General features: G+C 41.1%; 1 protein-coding gene across 4 annotated transcripts in view; it reads right to left on the reverse strand.

Annotated features, from left to right (window-relative positions):
* Positions 1 to 3576: 3576 nt before the first annotated feature.
* The window catches only part of ZNF365 (zinc finger protein 365), a 57663-nt gene continuing 39254 nt past the window's right edge, over positions 3577 to 21985 (reverse strand). The window contains exons 4-6 of one of the 4 annotated variants that reach the window (XM_033942477.1): positions 17440 to 17477; positions 10790 to 10980; positions 3577 to 4006 (exon numbers count right to left, since the gene is read on the reverse strand). In XM_033942477.1, coding sequence (XP_033798368.1) covers positions 3987 to 4006; positions 10790 to 10980; positions 17440 to 17477 — 249 coding nt within the window. In that variant the 3' untranslated portion in view covers positions 3577 to 3986. Of the gene's footprint in view, positions 4007 to 9781; positions 10981 to 13808; positions 13998 to 17439; positions 17478 to 21985 lie in introns of those variants that run through there. The other 3 variants (XR_004539254.1, XM_033942476.1, XM_033942478.1) reach the window with 3 other exon arrangements.

A 21985-nucleotide genomic window follows, 5' to 3' on the forward strand; every position in this document is an offset into this window, starting at 1 on the left:
TTCTTATCTTACATCGGATACATGCATGTAAAAAATATTTTTGCATACTGCTTAGTTGTAGGCAGTGTATAAATGTCGTAAATAAATTAAATAAGAAAATTATAATGTACAGTTTGACAGTCAAAGTTGTTATGGGTGTAATTATAGTCGCTTATCTAGTGGTGGGTCCTTAAATCAGTTGCAGTCACGGGGTCATGGTCAACTCGCCATCTTGATACAAATGAGCTTTTAAAATTTTTTCTGAATCTGAGGTAGTGGTCACAGGAATGAAGTGTGATTGGGAGTAGGTTCCAACACTCAGGGCTGAAATTAAGGAGGGGGCCCCTCTTCTACCTGCCCCTCTCCCAATTTTCCCAAGCACCATTACTGCCATATACGTATATAACAATTTTAAATGACTTCTTCACACACAAAATGCAGACAGACCTTCACCAAATACAGAACAATGGATCACAAATTAGAAATATGAATACCAAAGCTGAACTGGAAACCCCAAAACGTTAAACTCAGCAAGTACTTCGTTTTGTACTAAACACAATCAGTGGCATAAGCATGAGAGGGGGCTGGGCTTCTCACTTTGCACTTAGGCCCGTTCAAAATGAACATCTCCCTTGCTGTAGCTGGTGGGGATCCTCAAGCCTCACCAGCCGATGACCACCTCCTTCCCCTTCTCAGGTCCAGTGACCAGAATTTTCCAAGGTCTGCAGCTTGCAACAGTATTTCAGAGCTGCTGCTGCTGCCTCTCTACCCCCTTGACTTTTATGCATTCAGCTTGAGGATATGGCCATTAGCTGCAAAGCTTGGTTGCTGGACCAGAGGAGGAGGGCTTCAGTTGGCAGGGCTTCAGGATCCCCACCAGCTCAAGTATTTATGTTTTGTATTCAGGTGGGGAGAACATTTGGTGGCCATCCACCCATTTTGGACTCCAGCCCCCCCCCTCCCCCCACCATTATCCATGAATAGAATACAAATATATTTGTGATGAACATATCCCAAAGCTAACATATTCCAGTTAATAAATTCAAAATAAAACTTTTTTCTACCTTATTCTTTGCTACTTCCTTTCACTCTCATTCTATAACCAAAGCTTCCTTCTGACTGAAATGAGGGTGAAGGTGAAAGTATTAAATATTTCTTCCCATTTGGCCTTTCCCTTCCTCTTGCCCAGATCTAGAATTAAAGCATGTCCTAGCTAAAATCTGAAGGCCTCATCAGGTATCGTTGGTGATCTTTGACTCCTGGCATGCTGACTGGTGAGAAACAGTAATAAGGTCTTCCGCTGCTACCACTCCATTATGGCATCAGGTTCCAGAGCCTAGATTCACTTGCACCATAATGCTTCTTCCATTTCTGGCCACTACTTTAGGTGACAAGATCTGGCCTCCTTGCTATTGTACTACTCCTACTGCCTCTAGTCACTGCTCCATTTTTTTTTTTTTTTTTCAAATGTTGGGGACTGACCTCTGTGCCTTCACACTGCTCCTACTATATCTGGCCATAGCTTATTCATTTTTTGAGTAGAATGACCTGCCTTCCCTGCTACCATGTTACTCTAGCCACTGTTCTTTCTTTAAGGGGTGTAGTCAATGTGGGCTATTGTTAAGACGTGTTATTTGAACATTAACTCATGCTATATTACCAAAGAGCCATCTCATGCAACAAGACCTAGTTACTAATAATTTAGGGGAACAGTAAAATAACACAACTTAATGATAGCCCATGCTGATAAATTCCCCCCTACTTTGGATGATGGGCCTGATCTCCATACCACTCCAAAGCTCTTTTTCCATCATAAGCACTGGCTCCTTTGGATCTTCAGAGGTTGAGGCCTGGCCTTCCCAGTATCTTCTTTTCCCTCCAATCCTCTTCTGACTACCCTAGACAGAGGTTTGTTTGTGCATATGCAAACATACAAAAATAGGTGGACCAATAAGTAGCCAGACCCATGACAATAGGCACTATTGCTTAATGTAAAATGTATCTACAAAACAAGGACATAGCAGTCCAGCAGTGTCATTTTAAGTTAAGAATCAGAACTGGTGTTCAACTTAATACATAAATTCAGTGCCTCTCTCTATATATAGGCAGCAGCATTAAAAATACATACTGAGCACTGACTGCATCAAAACTGTCTGAGCTGAATTGAGGAACTACAACTGGAGCAAACACTTGACTATTAAAACCAGAACTCAGAGCAGCAGCAGGATGAGTCAGGAACCAACCGGCAGTGTCTAGAGTAAAAGGATCAGAAACAGGAAAAGAAACAGATTCTATGCAAGACAAAATCTCAGAGCTGGAACTAGAGGCTGAAGTAGAAGCTTGGGTCATGACAAACTGGAAATTGTTACTAAGCCAAGCTAGGAATCAGGTCCTGGAATGGAACTAGAAGCACAATTTGAAAACAGTGTTTAGGCAAATACTGGAAGCAACCCAGGAACTTGGAGCTGAAGCTAGAACTTGAGACTAGAAAGTCTTTACCATGAAAGGGAAGAGTTTACTTTACTAGAGAGCTTAGAAAGCCGTATGATTGCCATGAATGAACTCCTATTACTAACTACCTTCACTTTGCCTGGCTTTGGCCAATTCATTTCACTGGAGGGAGGAAGCTATCTTTTCCCTTTATTGGTCTCTTACAACCCCTGGCACTATTTGCCTCCAGCTTTCCTGTTTGCTCTTAGTGTTAAGGCTCAGACCTTTCCTCTCCTGGCTGTTGCCAGATGGAATCTTGCCAGTATCATAGGAGAACTTCCCAAATCTATCCTGGGAACCCACAGCCAGTCAGGTTTTCAGAATATCTACAGTGAATATGCATTTGCATATGCTGGGTCATCAGTGCCTACGAATTGGTAGCACGATTTAAATTTATTTCATGGTCAAAAGATCTCTGTCTTCCTGAATGTGTCTGTTGATTCACAGAAGGCTAGGAAAGAATTCTTATTGCTTCAATCCAGGGCCTTGCACTTGGAATGGGATTTTTTTTGGGGGGGAGGGGAGAAATTTCCTGGTAAGTGTTTAAGTTTAGAGGGAAAGAATATTTCAATATTCCTTTGAGCATTGGAGCTTTTACCGCCACGGCTTGCGATTAAAAAATCCTAACACAACTTCATAAAAGGGGGGTAAATTGATTGTTTGAGGCTAAGCTGTCATATTCAGTGGCACTTAACTGGTTAGTACTACTGAAAATGTTCAGTTAGTATTCAACTTGAAACTAGCAGTTTGGGGGGTGTTCTGGGGGCACGATAACCACATAAAAGTCAGTCCAGTCTTTATGCAGTTTGCTATAGATAGTTAAGTACTCAATGTTACACTTAATCAGCTATGATTTCGCCTGGTCTATAAGCCAAAAATTAAATGCTAGAGCATGGGCATGGCCCAGCATTGAATTTCTTGATATAACACTTAGAGCATGAAACAGGGACAAATTTTTCCCTATCCCCGCAGAAACTCATTTTCCTATCCTGTCCATGCGAGTTCTTTTCCTGTTCCTGCCACTTTCCTGCAAGCTCTGTCCTCATCTGCACAAGCCTCAAGCACTTTAAAATCATAAGTGTTTGAGGCTTGTGCGGTTAAGGCAGAGCTTAGAGGAATGGGGCAGGGACGGTGACAGCGACAAAACTCACGGGGACAGGACGAGGAAATTGAGTTCCTGCAGGGACAGGGACAAATGTGTCCCCATGTCATTCTCTAATAACACCAGCAGCAGTCAGGAAAACGTCAAGTGCAGCCAGCTGAATACAAACCCCTATAAATTTTAGGAGACAGGATATCTGCAAGAATTTATCCAGAAGTTGACCACAAAGTAGATTGCCATTTGAGGCAGTCTACCATCAGATGGGGCCTTTTAGGATGTGTTTCTTTGGTCTCTGGAATGCTGAATTTCTTCTTTCTTTCCTTGTCCTTCTCTCAACTGGGCTCTTGAAGTGATGTAGAGTAATATGAGATTATGAATGTACTCTTTTCTTATGTGAGATTATGGATGTTGTATCTTATTTTGAAAATCTTTGTTCTGGAAAATTATAGAAAACATAAGTTGTAAATAAAGCAAAAACTTATGGCAGCCAAAAAAGCAAAAAGAATGTTACAAGTATTGCATACAATTATAGTCTCCAAATCCCATAAAAGATATAGCAGAGTTAGAAATGATTCCGATAAGGGCAATTAAAATAATAAAATAGATGGATTGGCTCCCTATGAGGAAGGGCTAAAGAAGTTGGGGATCTTCAGCTTAAAAAAAAAACTGTTGAGGAAACATATGGGAGAGAGAAATCTAGAAAATGATGAGCAATATGAAACAAACATGAATCAGTTTACTCTTTCAAAAGGTACAAAGACTACAGGACACACCATGATGTTAGGAGGTGGTACTTTTAAAACAAAATGGAGAAATACATTTTCACTCAATGCGTAGTTACGCTCTGAAATTCACTGATGGAAGATGTGACAAAAGCAGATGGCATAGCTTGGTTTAAACAGAGATTTGGACAAGTTTCTGGAGGATAGGTTCACAGGCCATCATTAAGGAAGACTTGGGTAAAGCTACTGCTTATCCTTGAGGTAAGAGAGACTTGGTTAAAACCACTGCTTATCCTTCAGGATTAATGGCATTTGTTACACTATGCCATATCTCTCTACTTCAGCTGTGCGCCTCATATTCCGCCAGGGTCATTATGCCCACATTATTCCTCTCCTCAGGTTGCTTCACCGGCTCCCGTTCCGTCTCTGCATACGATTCAAACTCCTCTTACTGACGTTCAAGTGTACTCGATCTGCAGCTCCTCAGTATCTCTCCTCACTTGTTACCCCCTATACTCCCCTCTGGGAATTCTGCTCATCAGACAAGTCCCTCCTCTCTGTACCCTTCTCCTCTTCCACCAGCTCCCATCTCTGACCCTTCTACCATGCTGTGCTGCATGCTTGGAACAACATGCCTGTCTCGCTACATCAGGTGCTTTCTCTGGCGGTATTTAAAGCCAGACTAGAAACCTACTTATTTGAAGCTGCATTTAAACACTGACCCAACCAACATATCTGTCTGTCAATCCTTCAATAGTCCCATCCCACTTTTTAGCCCCCCTCTGTGTGTCTGTCATAATTAGAGTGTAAGCTTTTCTGAGAATGGACTGTCTCTTGCATGTACACTATTCAGCACTGCATATGCCTGGTAGTGCTATAAAAATAATAAATTGTTGTTATTGTTACCTGAAATGGCCAAGGTTGGAAACAGGATTACATCAAAAGAAATACCCAAGACACATTCTAGATGTCATTAGTGCAGGTTAATTAATTTAGAAAAACAAAAGTGGATTGCAGAATACATTATTAAAAAATTGATTTTACATAGTAAGGGCAGAACTAAAAAAAGAAAAAACATTGATGAAGACCAGTTAGGCAGCTTGCTAAATTCAAACCTGAAATCTCTAAGAATAACTGTGACACAGGTTAAAGTACAGCTTTCTTTAAAAAGGAAGGTAGTGTTTTCCTAAATTTTATTTATACACCCCGATATTCTTGCCATGGGCATTTTTTACAGCTGCCTTCATTATGAGTGCAATTGAATAGATTCCATTCCATGTGAAAGTCAACATGCATGCCATAGAAGCATAATAAATTGATGTACTAGGGGCCTCTATGGATAAAGGACAGTCTCTCAAATCAAAAAAAGTAAATTTAGATACATGAAAATAATTGTCAGCAAATATTGTTTATTCCTTGTGGTTTGAGAAGTTCAGGAATTTATTTTAGCATGGATGGCCTTAGCCCATGGCAGTCGCATATACAAAGGATGTAATTCTTTAAGGAGGGCATGAAGATTACACAAATAGAAACATAAAAAAACAAAGGGCATTAAAGACCATATGGCCTGTCTAGTCCAACCATCCATGCCATAAACTCTCCCTTTCACTTCCTTAGAGATCCCATGGACTTGTCCCAAGTTTTCTTCAGTTCAGGCAGGATTTGGGCCAACCTAGACTTAGTTTCCTGCAGGGATAATCAAATGTTTGATGAGACTTCCTAGGCGAAACTTATACATTGTGAGTTAGACGATGTAAAACCAAGTATAAGTGCCAAAAAGGTATCCAAAGTAACCAGATAACCACTGCAGGGACAAAGTAAAGACCCACACACACTCCCCCCATGTTCACTGACCCTGTTGCACCCCCACAAAGTTCAGAATAAAAACTCCTCCACCCAGAGGCTGTTTATGAATTCATCACCCTTTCCATAAAGAAGTATTTCCTCGTTACTTCTGAATCTATTTCCTTTCACCTTCATCCTATGCCCCCTAGTTCCAAACTTCCTTTCAACTGAATGAGACTTGCCTTCTGTAAATTTATTCCACATAGGTGTTTAAATGCCTCTATCGTATCTTCCCTCTCCAACATTTCTTCCAAAATATACATATTGAGATTTTTTAGTCTGTCCCCATACCCTTTATGGGAACCACAGACCATTTCAGTAGCCATCTTCTGGATTAACTCCATACCATTTCTTTTTAACTTATTTTATTTAAATATTTCTATCATGCCTATTTCTAGGTGACATACAATATTTTTTTGAAAGTGCGGGCTCCAGAATTGTACACAATATTTTAAATGAGATCTTGCTAGAGTCCTTTACAGGGGCATTCTCACTTCCTTTATTCCTACTGGCCATTCCAGAATACCAGTACATTTGCATACTGTATATGACAATATTTGATTTATACACTATTCATTACAAAAGGACCATAGTTTGATAAATATGTGTAGACATGGGCAAAGTCTGGGTGGAACATGAGTGGGGTGCACAATTACACACGCTGGCTGGGGCTCATAATCAAAACTTAAACACGTCTAAAATCCTGCCCAAGTCGGCACTTGGTTATCCTAAAAGACAGGTCGTCCAACTGCCGATAATCAAAATGGCTTTTTGGATGTATCCAGGGACTTTTTAGGCCTCTGAATCCCGCTGTGCGTCCAGAGCTGAACAGGGCATTTCTGGAGGAGTGGTTAGGGCAGGATGTGGGCCAACCTAGACTTAGTTGTCCTGCAGGGATAATCAAATGTTTGATGAGACTTCCTAGGCGAAACTTATACATTGTGAGTTAGACGATGTAAAAGCAGGTATAAGTGCCAAAAAGGTATCCAAAGTGACCAGATAACCACTGCAGGGACAAAGTAAAGACCCACACATACTCCCCCCATGTTTACTGACCCTGTTGCATCCCCCACAAAGTTCAGAATAAAAACATACATACCTGCCTCCGGAACATCAGCGCCTGCTATAGGAAAGCTTAGTAAAGCTGCACAGAGGTGACTTACGTAGTCTGGGGGGTGGGCTGCTGAACCATAGAGAGGAGGACCCAGGCCCATAAGCCACTCTTATCACTAACTTAATGGTGGAAAATGTGAGCCCACCAAAAAAAAACCAAACAAACCCTATTGTATTGCCATAAAGGTGCCACCTGAAGCCATAAGGGCTATTGGGGTTGTAGTCAGGTAGGAATATTGGGTTTGGGGGGGCTCACCATAACCTATAAGGGAGTTCTGGTGAGATGTTTATCTGGTACCCTTTTTATGAAGTTCACAGAAGTGCCCTATAAGGCGTCTGGGTGGCCAGTCCATCACAATGCTGGCCTCTCTCACATCCAAAGGTCTTGTTCTAAGCGTTTGGACTTGGACAAATTTTTGGTTAAGAATATGGTATAAAGATAGATGTAGTGGCAGTCTGGACGATCAAATGACTGGACGTACAGAGAGATGATTTAAAAAAATATATATATATATATTTTAGACGTACTTTCGAAGAATGGATATTTTCCCGCTACCGACTTTAGGCGACTAGCACCCTATGTCCAAATTGGACTTAGACGTTTGTTTTGATTATGCCCCTCCGCGTAAGTAAGTAAATAAATAAAAGTGCACATTTTAGCAATCTAGGTGCCACCATTTACACCAGCTCTATAGCAGTTCGCGGCTGACCTGGAAGTCTCCCTTCACGTCAAAAGGAAGGCTTCCGAGTCAGCTGTGAGCTGCAGGAACCAACGGCCATGGTTTTGCGAAGTGAGACTGGGAGGAGAGAATCAGCCAGAGGAGGTAAACACCCACAAGAAGCACAAATTTGCGATGCTGAAACGAGGGCAAGACAAGACATTGCAGGAAACTTATATGCACATCTCCAGCATTTAGGCATAAGCACTTATACCAGTTTTACAGCTGGCATTAAGTCCTCACACCTAAATTTTAGGTTAATGTTGCACCTGTTACATTAGTATTCTTTGAAGGAAAGTAGCTGTCAACTTTCCTTTATGCAGCAGTCGGCACAAAAGCATCCTCTAGGTTCCTATATACAGAGGCAGCTATAGAATTAACTTATATTGCTTTGTAAGATGATATAAGGATGCCATAATGAAGGCATGCATAGTAACATAACATAGTAAATGACGGCAGATAAAGACCTGAATGATCCATCCAGTCTGCCCATTAGTTATACCCATTAAAAATACATGATTAAATTAACTTGTCTCTTCTTATGTTGCATGTTTTGGCATGTTCAAGTGGACTGGACTTGGTTATAGTAGTATGCTATCTAATTTTTGTAAGACATTTTTTGTTTAACAGTATTCAAGTCATATGATGATAGCTGAAGCTCTGTATATGAAAGAACAGCACCTAGGTGTCTATTTTCTTCTTTAATTGTACACACGCTAAATCACTTGATACTGGATCAGAACTGTGACAACCTTGTATAACCAGAAAATAAGGAAAAATAAAATATACAAGTAGTCAAGTTTTAAAAATGTGGAGAATGAGCTGGATGTTGTCTAAAAATATAAAAGGGGGGAAGGGGAGTTATCATGAGCTACTGTTAAGATGTGTAATTTTACTGTTAACCCAATTAGTAGTAAATAATTGGATAAAATTGGGCCTGTGCTAAATTAGCATGTTGGTGGTAGAATAATCCATCTTAACAGATGTTGATTTGAATTCTAGACAAAACTACTGTTTCTAAACTAAGAAAGTCAAAGGGACGTCTGCCAAAGATAAATTATTGTAAATGAAACCTGTAGGAGAAGGACAATTTAACTACAGTAACAGCATGCATTTCTAATGTTCCCCTATAGAGGGCAAAATGTAAAATGTTTACAAATATTGTTTCAGCACAGGGTGCAGAGATACTACCACTAGCTAAGAAGCCCTCCTTCCTCCTTAAGGCCAGACACCAGCTACCCTACGCTGCCGCCTTCTTACTGCCACACTACAACAGCTTTTCTTCCACCTGCATGATAGGTGTCTCCCTTATTCCACTCACGTACCAGCAGCTGGCTCCTCCTATAATCCACCACAGAATGAAAACTAGCTTTCCCTTCTCCTACCATTGGTAGCTGTCTCTTCTGCTCACAAGATGGTAGTTGAGTCAACTTTCTTCAAACCACACAGCTGTCCATATGGTGACTCCGCGCTTTTGACGGTGTACCTGAACTGGGAGTTCCCCCCAAGACGTGAGCATGAGCAGTTCTAAGTGTAGTTGGAGGGTTTCCCCCACATACACATCCTCACAGCATAAAACGGAAAGCCTCAAAAGTTATGGAAGCGGCAGCGCACATTTCTCCTGCGCTCAAATGTTGGTGTGGGATTGTCGGCGCACCACTGTCCTCCGTGCTTTTGACGGTGTACCGTTGAAAGAGAGAAACAGAATAAGAAAATTAAAGTAGCCAAGAATAAACTAGATCTAAGAAAAATGTATTATTTGCTGAAACAGTACTGCATCATTGTGTACATCCAGATGTTTGGTAAATGTGCACTAATATTACTGAACGTGTCATACATTGGGGCTACTTTTTTTTTTTTTTTAAGTTTTTGATAAGTGAGACTACTAGACTGTAAATTGCTCATTTGCTTGTTGAGCAATACAAGTTGTCATTTTAGTAATGACAAAGTTTCCCTATGATTTATGCTTAGAAGTCAAAGCTTACTGATGAGAATTGCCATTAAAATTGGATTAGATGCTAACAGTATTGAAACTAGGTATGTTAGCAATACTGCAGCATCCTTTATGGGTGTATGATTCCATTACATATAAGACAAAAAACATTTCTACACACTCTATGAAAATTGTTTCCACTCCCTTCAATCCATCCTGAAATTTTATGGGTATGAAATATACAAATGCATTGCTGACTGCATCTTAAAATGTAGATCTTCCGTGTGCTTAGGGAGACCCCGGACTCTGAAACTTTGCCTTGGATCTTAGCTCTCATGACTCCCTCTCTCCCCTCTGCACCCCATACTCAATTACTTCGACCTTCACATCCTGGTATATAAACAACATCCAGCTCAGTGTTCAACATTATCATGAGAAAGAGGGTATAACTTGTTACACTTGAGTGTTAGCTGGTCCAGTAAAAAGGTTCCCATCTGCAAATTATATGCAGACATACTTTAAACATAACCTTTAAAAGGAATTTGACAAAATTAAAGGCTACCTTTCATATACAAAGCTAAGGAAATAATTCATAACTGCTAAAAATGTAAACACGATCATTAAATTCAAACCATTATGGCAACTTAATGTCAAGATCGCAGTACCCTTCTGGTCATGATATAAAGTGCTGAAGTTTTTCTGGTGCAAATCTCTTTATATAATTAAATTTTCATATTATGCACCAAATAATTTCCTTAACAACAATCATTTATAGAAGCCTGTCTTTTCAGAAGTCTAGAGTTGATGTCTTTTTGCTTTTACTGATTACTACTGCAAGTTTTAACTTTTCTTCCTGCTTTGGATTTATTAACAGCCTTCCTAGCACCTGGCCTGGGATCTCCTTTCATCTGGGGGTTGCATGTTTCTTTAGAGGTGGTGGCAGGTTCGTGGCAGAACTTGACTTTCTGTGTGCTGGCTCGGTCCTCTTTGCCTTTTTTCAGAAATATTCTCTCTTTCTGCATGGAAATCATTTTCATATCTGGAATATTAGAAGTGGGCTGATGATTCCCCCGATTCCTGTTAAGTAGAAAAAAAACAGGTCATTTTTAAACCAAAGGAGATGCAATCAGAAACTTTTATTGATAAATTCATTCAAGTATAATAACATCTCCCAGTTAATTTTCTTTGCAGGTCCTGTAAAAGTTTTCTCAGTGCTTTAAAGTGGCAGAACCAGGAAATTATTCTGACAATTTGAGCAAACAAAACCTTTTTTTTTTGTTCTGATGTTATTTCACTCCTAAAGAGGCATTAGTGTTTTAAAGTTTTTATACAAGTGTCTTCTATAGTATTTAACTAGTCTCAGTAATCTGAATCTAAACTATTGCTTCTCAAACCTATGCCCAGGAACCACAACCACCTTTTAGGTCCTAGCTCATGCTTGCTGGTTAACACCAGCTCTGGCAGGATACACATTTCAAATCTGACATATTGTAACCACAAAATAGAATATAAAATTATTTTTTTTCAACATTTTGTTGTCTGGTCATAGGACCATGATGGCAGATAAAGGCCAAATGGCCCATCCAGTCTGCCCATCCGCAGTAACCATTATCTCTTCCTCTCTCTAAGAGATCCTAGGTGCCTATCCAGGCTTTCTTCAATTCAAACACAGTCTCTGTCTCCACCACCTCTTCCAGGAGACTGTTCCACGCATTAAAAAAGTATTTTTTTAGATTACTCATCCGGTATTTAAACGTCTTTATCATATCTCCCCTGTCCTGCCTTTTCTCTAAAGCAGAGGTGCCCACACTTTTTTGGCTTGCGAGCTACTTTTAAAACGACCAAGTCAAAAATGATCTACCAACAATAAAATTTTTAAAAAGACAACGCACACTGCACGCAGAGAAAATGTTAATTATCATTTGTATTCGGGGTTTTTTTCAGAGGTTAAGGCAAATGACTTTAAAATATGCAATGTCACCTCAGCAACAACTAAACCACAGTAGCGGTTTTTAGCACAGGGAGCTACGCTGAATGCCCCTCGCAGTTCCCGACGCTCATAGGCTCCCTGCGCTAAAAAACGCTATCGCGGTTTAGTAAAAAGGGGGCCATAGTGCAAAATATAGACAGAAGATATCAATTCTCAAAACGGACACATTTTGATCACTAAATTGAAAATAAAATCATTTTTCTACCTTTTTGTCTGGTGATTTCATGAGTCTCTGGTTGCACTTCCTTCTTCTGTAGATCCAATATTTCTTTATTTCTGCCCCTCCCCTTTTCTTTCTTTCTGTCTATCTTTCTTTCTTTCTCCCCTTGCCTGCCTGTCTTTCTTTCTCTCTCCCCATGCACCCCCCAAGCTGATTTCTCCACTTCCCCAATTCTTTCCCTATCCCCCCAAGCCGATTTCTCCCTGCTTCCCTGAGCCAGGCCTGGCGCTTACAAGCGCCAACCCACAAGCCTTCTCCTCCAATGCCAATTCTAACGTCGGAGAGGAAGTTCCAGGCCAGCTAGGCAGCGACTGGCTGGCCCAGAACTTCCTCTCTGACGTCAGAATTGACGTTGGAGGTGAAGTATTGTGGGTCCAGCGCTTGTACGTGCCTGGCCTGGCTTGGGGAGGCAGGAAGAAAAAGGTCGTAAAGGCTACGCGATCGACTCGCATTGCCTTTGCAATTGACCATTTGGGCACCCCTGCTCTAAAGTATGCATATTAAATTCTTTAATTCTGTTCCATACGCCTTATGAAGAAGACCACGTACCATTTTAACATCCTTCCACTGGACAGACTCCATCTTGTTTATATCTTTTTGAATGTGCGGTCTCCAGCATTGTACACAATATTCTAAATGAAGTCTCACCAGAGTCTTATACAGAGGCATCAATACCTCCTTTTTCCTACTGGCCATACCTCTTCCTATGCACCCTAGCATCCTTCTAGCTTTCGTTGTCACCTTTTCAACCTGTTTGGCCACCTTAAGATCATCACATACAATCACCCTCAAGTTCTGCTCTTCTGTCACGCACATAAGTTCTTCACCCCCTAAACTGTACCGTTCCCTCGGGTTTTTGCAGCCCAAATGCATGACCTTGCATTTCTTAGCATTTAATGATAGCTGCCAAATTTCGCTATGTCTTTCTTCATGTTATTCACACCATCCAGGGTGTCTACTCTATTACAGATTTTGGTATCATGTGGAAAGAGGCAAATCTTACCTGACAGCCCTTCAGCAATATTACTTATAAAAATGTTAAAAAGAACAGGCCCAAGAAAAAGGAGGTATTGATGCCCCTGTATAAGAATCTGGTGAGATCTCATTTAGAATATTGTGTACAATTCTGGAGACCGCACCTTCAAAAAGATATAAACAGGATGGAGTCGGTCCACTGGAGGGCTATTAAAATGGTCGGTGGTCTTTGTCATAAGGTGTATAAGGACAGACTTAAAGATCTCAATATGTATACTTTGGAGGATAGGCGGGAGAGGGGAGATATGATAGAGATGTTTAAATACCGAAATGCGGCCTAAATGTGAATGAGTCAAGTCTCTTTAATTTGAAAGGAGGCTCTGGAATGAGAGGGCATAAAATGAAGTTAGGAGGCGATAGGCTTAGGAGTAATCTAAGGAAATACTTTTTTTTACAGAAAGGGTGGTAGATGCATGAAATAGTCTCCCGGTAGAGGTGGTGGAGACAAAGACTGTTTTCTGAATTCCAGAAAGCGTATGACAGGCACATAAGATCTCTTAGGGAAAGGAAGAAATAGTTGATATTGTGGATGGGCAGACTGGATGGGCCATTTGACCTTTATCTGCCGTCATGTTTCTATGTTAAGCAATGCTTACTAAAGAATTCCAATTATTCAACACTATTTGTAACTTTCACCTATATTATCTAACTCTATCTTACCTTTTTTGTAAGCTCTATTCTTCTTCCATAAAGACTCTCTAGATCTAATGCTTTGTCATTTTCCATTTCAATGTAAATTCTAAAAGATCACAGTCAGGCCAAATAACTGGATTCCATGCCATCTTTGAAATACTGATAGTAGATCTAAATGAGATGACTGCAAATCAGGCAAATAAGAACCTACAAATTCTAAAAAAGAATTTCTAAAGTTTACCACATTTGAAACCTGAGCATTTTCTAAATGAATATTTACATCTGCTAATAAAATACAATTTTGAAATATCACATTATAAGAAATAAAATTATAAAGATCTTCCTGTGCACTATTCAGCTACCAGGAGATCTATAAAGTAAAATACATCCCTAACTATTAATTAATGCATTATCCAAGGTATTACACGAAAACATTTCCCAAGTAAACACTGAAAATAACTGATCTATTTTACTTTGAAAAAATCCTTATAAATTATTGCAATTCCTCCACCTCTACAACTCTCTCTATGTTGATGAAAACCTCTATAAACTAAGGGGACAGATCTCTAAGAACAAATGGTCATCTATCAAATTTAACCATATTTTTGGTTAATGATCTGCTATGCTGTTTTATTACCAAAAGACCTGGCATTAATGCACTAGCAAGGAAGAGGTAAATACTACATAACCTGAATCAAGTTTTCTAGTCCTGGCAGGTCTGTTTCCAAAGAGTACCGTACTTCAATTGCTTTAGGCATTTGGAGGGAAAAGCCACTGTCATCTGGGATTTAAACATATGGCTAACTTAAAAAATTATATTCTGTACTCTTCCTTCTCTCCTTCCACCCAGCAAATTTTCAACAGGTCCCCTTCTCTCATTCTCCTAATCCCTTCTCCTTCTGCCATCCCTCCCTCCCTAAATATCTATATTCCTGCTTGTTCCCAGTCAAAAATCAGAAACCATGCTCTCTTTGTTCTGATAAGGGGAAGCACTCTTCCCTCTACCAGTCATCCAGTAACTGCCCTCTCTCTTGCTTTTTCTCTTCCACCATTCAGCATTTGCTCTCCTCCTTCTCTTTTCCATTCCCATTCAGCACTTGCCCCCCCCCCCCCCCATTCTCATCTGCAATTGGTCTCTCTCTCTCTGCTCCTATCTTCTCTTTTCCCCTTTTCTCCATTAAGCATCTGCCTTCTCTCTTTCTTCTCTACTCTCCGACATCTATCATCTCTCATTCTCTATCCCCTACAACTACTACTACTACTATTTATTATTTCTAAAGTGCTACCAGACGCACGCAGCACTGTACATTAAACAGGCAAGAGATGGACTCTGCTTGAAAAAGCTTACAGTCTAAATATAACAGACTTAGAGGACAAAGTGAATTTACTTATGGTACTTAGGTGGGAATTACAAGGGACCTAAGAGGTGGAGAAGGTAGGGTAGTAAGAGGAAATGACAACAGATATGGGTGCTTTACAATTTGGCAGGGTGGGACTTAAAACGCAGAATTCCTACATCTTCCCTGGGCTGCAATCAGCACTATTAAATACCTGGGCTGGGTATACGGTGATAAAATGTGTAAAATGCAAGGTCTAAGTCCAGGGGTGTCCAATGTCGGTCCTTAAGGGCCGCAATCCAGTCGGGTTTTCAGGATTTCCCCAATGAATATGCATTGAAAGCAGTGCATGCACATAGATCTCATGCATATTCATTGGGGAAATCCTGAAAACCCGACTGGATTGCGGCCCTCGAGGACCGACATTGGACACCCCTGGTCTAAGTCGAAGCAGATGCACACACTAAAGCAGGGTTGTCCAATGTCGGTCCTTGAGGGCCGCAATCCAGTCGGGTTTTTAGGATTTCCCCAATGAATATGCATGAGATCTATGTGCATGCACTGCTTTCAATGCATATTCATTGGGGAAATCCTGAAAACCCGACTGGATTGCGGCCCTCGAGGACCGACATTGGACACCCCTGCACTAAAGGCACTGTCTCGTTCTTGTGGTCTCCTTCAACCTTGACTTCCTGTTACTAACAGGAAGCTTATGTAGAAGGAGACGGCAAGGATATGCCAATGCCTTCATCTCATGCATCTGTCTTGAGGAATGCCACCCTCTAGTTTTTGTTACCTCTAATTTTTCCATCTGCTGCTTTCGTCCCTGGAAAGTCTAACAATGTCTGCACATCTGTCCCTGTTGGAATCAGGGACAGGTGGTAACCCATAGGTGGTTTAGCTGGGGAATCTGTTTTGAAACTGGGAACAACCCACATATATCAGGACAACTGCTAACCTTAGTCTAATCATTACAAGGACCTGTTTGAACATTGCAACCTCATTTCTAATGTCTGTCCCTTGAAATTACTTTCCAATAATTTAATATAGCACAATTACCATGAAACACAGAGATTGTTTCAATATTTAAAAAAGACATGCAAAATAAAAAGGCGAAATGTGTTTTTTATATAGTACATACACTACAATAGGGTGTAAATCTTTGTCTGTTGTGTAACTGTGGCTTTATTTTTAAAAGTTCCTTTGAACAAAATTAATTCTGGAGCTATGTATGGAATGCAAGGCAAAAAGTACATTGCGTTTTCATCTTATCAAAATTTCTGAAAGCATATGTTATCGAAGCATATTTATTTATTTTACCTAGTGAAATCACTGGCAACTCTCCTTAAGGGGAACTCCTTGATAATAATTCACACCATGCTTTCATCCAGATGGTGAGGATATAACTTTCTAACGATTTGTAATTTTGGAACATTTTCCTAGGTGCTCTTCATGCTGCTGAGCTTATCACAAGGAAAAGGAAAGGGCAAGGTTTCTCAAACTCAGTCCTTGTACCCCTGATCAGATCTGATTTTTAGGATAACCAAAACATGTAAAATGATAAATATATGCAAAGCTGACTCACAAATACTACAAATAATCCAAGACATGAACTCTATTTTAACTGATCCTTGATGTTACTGTTATGAATCTTTATTAACCTTACGTAAGTCGAAATGATTCCTTGCTGATAATTGAGGGGTATAAGAAACAATATAGTATAGTATGGTAAATATTTATTGTGCATATCCTGAAAACCAAACCTGGTTGAAGGTCCATTGTCTGAATTTTGGAATACTTGAATTAGAATGTTGTACTCTGTCACAGATTTTATAGCCCTGCTAGAAAACATGCCATATTCCAAACCCAAATCATGAAAGAAATTAATATACTTGAAAGCAATTTCTTCATTTAGGAGGAAATACTAATATATTTTAGAATTTTGGGATCAGCTAAAATGAAATTCTCCTTTCAAAGGAAAGTTTAAGTTTAAGTTTATTAGGATTTTATATACCGCCTATCAAGGTTTTCTAAGCGGTTTTACAATCAGGTACTCAAGCATTTTCCCTATCTGTCCCGGTGGGCTCACAATCTATCTAACGTACCTGGGGCTATGGAGGATTAAGTGACTTGCCCAGGGTCACAAGGAGCAGTGCGGGGTTTGAACCCACAACCCCAGGGTGCTGAGGCGGTAGCTTCAACCACCGCGCCACACACTCCTCTAAATCGGATATGTGTTTCATAATGGATAAGACAATAACAGGTGTGGTCAAGCATGCTGTTTTTGAAGTGGCAAAAGTTTTGATTGAGAACATACATACTGGCATTTAGAAATCCTACTTGCTGTGACATCGGCAAACTGGAAAGAATAAAAGAACAAATTATTTTATTGTTTACCTGAAAATGAAAGTGAAATCATGAGCCATCAATAAAACAGTTTTTTAAGAATCTTAAGAGAATAGGCAATTAATTAATTTTCATTTAAACAAGCTCAACCTAAAGGCCAGTAAACATTCCCCATTGAACACTGCTGATGATCATTTTACTTGGAGTGCAAGAGAGACAATGTTCTCCTGGGTCAATTAGACATGCTGGTGGCTGAACTTTAGACTAGAGAATGACATGGTGAACAAACACTGCGGCATGCCACGGTGGGCCACGGTTTGCCCACAGCTACGGAGACACCAAAGCCTGACTTAATGCAGACACGGGAACAAAATTTTTACTTCCCACGAGAATGGTGAAAAGCTTTGTCCCTGCAGTTGGAAGTTCCCTCCTCGTTCCTTACCACCATTAACTGCTTGTGGTGGGTACATGGCACTGTGCGGGTCTCCCGTCCCCTTCCTCCCCAATGTCATTCGCCCCTGCCACCAACGGAGATCCCATTTGTAAACAGACCTTCTTCTTGCCTTCCAGCTGCATACTCCCTACCCCCCCCCCCACCCCCACCCCCAGCCAAAGCCAACCCAGAAGGCTTCCCTCCGATATCAGAACTGACGAAGGCTTCCGGGTCAGCTGGGAATCCCAGTTACCTCAACAGTCCTCCTTCCAGGTGGGCTGCTCTTTTCTACCTTCAGCCACACTTGTTCTTTGCAGCAACGAGGGCAGTAGCTCTTGCACGCTGCACGTGGCTGACCCGGAAGCCTTCCCTCCAACATCAGAGGGAAGGCTTGCGGGTCAGCCATGTGCAACTTGCAAGAGCCGCTGCCTGTGTCGTTGCAAAGAACAAGTGCATTTGAGGGCAGGAAGGAACAGCCCAGCTGGACGGTCCTGAAGGGAACAAGTAAGGGAGAGAGGGGATATGAGCGTGGGAGAAAGGAGGGAGGGAAGGAGCGCACTGGGACATGGGAGGGGCACGAATTTGGGACAAAGGATAGAAGGAAGGGAGGGGGGTACAAATTGGGACACAGAAGGAAGGTAGATGGCATGAACTTGGGACATAAGGGAGGGAGGAAGGGGCACTAACTTGGGACATAGGAGGGAGGGAGAGAATAGAAAGGGAGAATTGCTGGGCATGAATGTGTGAGAGGGCAAGAGATGGTGCACATGGAGAAAGGGAGAAAGAGGAAAATTGTTGGGCATAGAAAGAGAGAGAGAGGAGTGAGATAGAGATGCATGGGGAAGAGAAGGATGAGAGGGAAAAATGTTGGATATGGTGGTGGAGAGGGAACAGAGGGACAGATTAAAGGGGATGCAAGGGGAGGAATGTTGGACATAGTGATAGAGGGAGAGGGGTGATAGGAGAAATGTTGGGCATGGGGCTGGTAGACCTACTAGACCAAGCACCTTCCGACATCATATACTGGTTGACTGACCTAATCAACCTATGCTTGATGAATGGGATCTATCCCTCAACTCTCTCTGCCATCTCTCTAACAGCCATCCTCAAAGCAGCAGGACTTGACCACACCAAAGCAGAAAACTACAAGCCAATAGCAGGCATCCCATGGCCAGACAAGCTGTCGGAATTCTGTGTTTCACATGCAGCTATCAGACTTCCTTGATAAGATAATGGCTTTCACAACTCCCAGCATGGCTTCAGAGCCTGACATAGTACTGAATCACTTCTTCTCGAACTCATCTCCAAGACGAAACACTATCTGAGCAAGGGCCAGCAAACAGTTCTACTGCAATTTAACGTGTCCACTGCCTTTGATGCTGTTGATCACTCTCTACTACTCCTATGCCTGGAGGAGCTTGGGATAGATGGTGTCACACCTGTGTCCCCAAAGAGCGTAATGGGCAGTCAGGTAGTGACACGTTGCTCCAATCTGGCGTGGTCCCCTTGGAACTAGGGCAGCCTCTCAGGATTTTACCCCTAGGCAACTGCCTAGAATTGCTCTATCAAAGGTCTTGCAAAGAATACCCTTTAGTCAGAATGGCCTTAATGAAAAATATATACTTTATTTGGCCACTGGCCTCAAAATCATAGTTCATCACAGGTTTCATGTGAACATGAAAATATAACCAAAAGAAAAGATTCCTCAATAAACTTTAACCCTATTGCCAGCTCTGGACTTTAGTAGGCAAATTATATACAGTCCTCTTCACCAGAGTCTTAAGGTTAGGCATACATTATGCATTTCAAAGAATACAATCCTTTAGCTTAAATGCTTCACTATTGTACAACAGCTGAAAGCAGCAGCTCCCTATTCCTGAGCTGCAGGAGAAGAGTTTATGGCAGTAATTAATGAGCCAGCACTACTGGGCTGCTGGAACAAGTAGCCATGAGAAAGAGACAGAATCATTTATACTTCTAGGAAGCAGGTTCCTTAGCAAGCCACACAGACAGCTTTATATCATTCAGAGAAAACACAGAAGTCTCATATGTGCATATTGTACCACTCTAGAAAATTCTGAACACATTCCTCCGGCTGAGTTCTGTCAAACAATGTTACTCATGTGGGAGGACATTGATATTTTTCTTGTCCTTAGAAAATGTTGTAATAAAGGCCACTAAATAAGCACGCTATTTTACTGGCAATCATAATGTCTGAAATGGCTACGCAGGAGAGGGTTTCAAAATTTGTAAATCATTCAGATTTCAAAATAGCTGAAATATAAATCAATATGAAAAAAAGAGAATCTTATGAATTTTATCAGCCAGCTAGAAAGAGTCAAAGTGTTCTCTAGCTGGAGCTTTAATAGCATAGATAAATTCCAGTAAAAATGCATTGTCTGTAATACTATTTTCATTAGCTTAATATAATTTGTCATTTTTTCATTACAAATAACCATGGCCAATGCATTCATGATAACAGCCGCACTTGCTGAGTAACTATAGCCTGAAGGGTAGAATATTTTTCCTTAAAAATTTTTGTCATTTAGTTACATAAATACAATCACTCTCACTTTGTACAAAATTGTACACTACTATATCTTCAGTCACATTTTAATGACTATCAATTCTATGATCTCAAATAGTAGTCTGCATAAACAGTAAGAGGGGCATAATCGAAAGGGACGTCTAAGTCCGTTTATTTCCATCTCGCAAGTCATCCAAAGTTAAAAAGAGCCTAAGACACATTTTCGAAAGAGACGTCCAACTTTGTTTTACTTTCAAAAACTGTCTAACTATACGTCCTGCCGATCTGATCGTCCAAGCCGCTAAATCGTCCATCTTTATACCACATTTCCATCCAACTTTTCATCCAAGTCCAAAATGCCTAGAACAAGCCCTGTTGGACGTGGGACGGGTCTGCAAAGTGATGGACTGCACACCAAGACATGCCACCTAAATAGTGGGGTACCTTACAGGACACTGTTGTGAACTTCACAAAAAGGGTGCCATGGCTTCTCCTCACTACAGCTCCCTTATAAGTGACGGAGAGCCCCCAAAACTACCTCCAGAATCCCCTAGACCCACTTATCTACCACCCCAATAGCCCTTATGGCTGCAGGAGCCACTTATATGCCAGTACAATAGGGTGTATAGGGGAGTACATGTTTAAGTATCAATGCAGTGATTACAGGGGCTTATGGGCATGGGTCCTCCTCTCTATGGGTCCCTAACCCACCCCCAAGATGACTTAAGCTACCTCTGGGCTGGACGACTAGGCTTTCCTATGCCAGGCAGCCAGATGATGATGGTCTGGAGGCTGAAATTTAAAGTTGTGAATATAATTTTTATGGGGGTGGGGGGGGGTTGGTGATCACTGGGATAGTGTGTGGGGTTCTGTGTTATGTGTTTGAAGTGCTTATCTGGTGAGTTTAGGAGGGTTTTTGTGACTTAGACCATGTTTTACATGGTCTAAGTCACAACGTCCAAGTTCCGTCTAGGCTCTGCTGTTCAACTTTTGGTTATACATGCTGTACGACTAAGTCTAAGCCGGCCCACGTCCGGACCAACTCCCGCCCTCGACACGCCTCCCGAAACGCTCCGTTCAGCTTTGGACGTTAAGCGGCACTATGAAGGCCTAGGTCGTTTAGAAATATGTCCAAAACCCGGTTTTATTATCGGCACTTGGATGTTTTTGAGAAATGTTCATCCAAGTGCCGACTTAGGCCGGTTTTTGGACGTTTTCTCTTTTGATTATGAGCCCCTAACTGTCTTACACTTTCATCAAAGGCACTTCTATGCAACCCTAATTTTTAGTCAGACTACATAAACATCTATAAGGTTGTGTGTCCAACTTAATGCTTAGAGCGCAAAGTTGAATGCCTGATTTATAGAATAAGGTCAATTACATGCATAACTTGATTGAATTATTAAAGTCCAATTGGCTTTAACAACCAATTATTGACAATAATTGGTGCTGACAGTAATTGGCCAATACCTACATAACTGCCTTTGAGTTAAGAGCTGTCAGCTGAACGCCGAGGTTGAATGGATGACGTTGCTTTGAATGTGGGAGGGTTTTCTATGGA

The sequence above is a fragment of the Geotrypetes seraphini genome, chromosome 4 (assembly GCF_902459505.1).
Source record: "Geotrypetes seraphini chromosome 4, aGeoSer1.1, whole genome shotgun sequence".
NCBI lineage: Eukaryota > Metazoa > Chordata > Amphibia > Gymnophiona > Dermophiidae > Geotrypetes > Geotrypetes seraphini.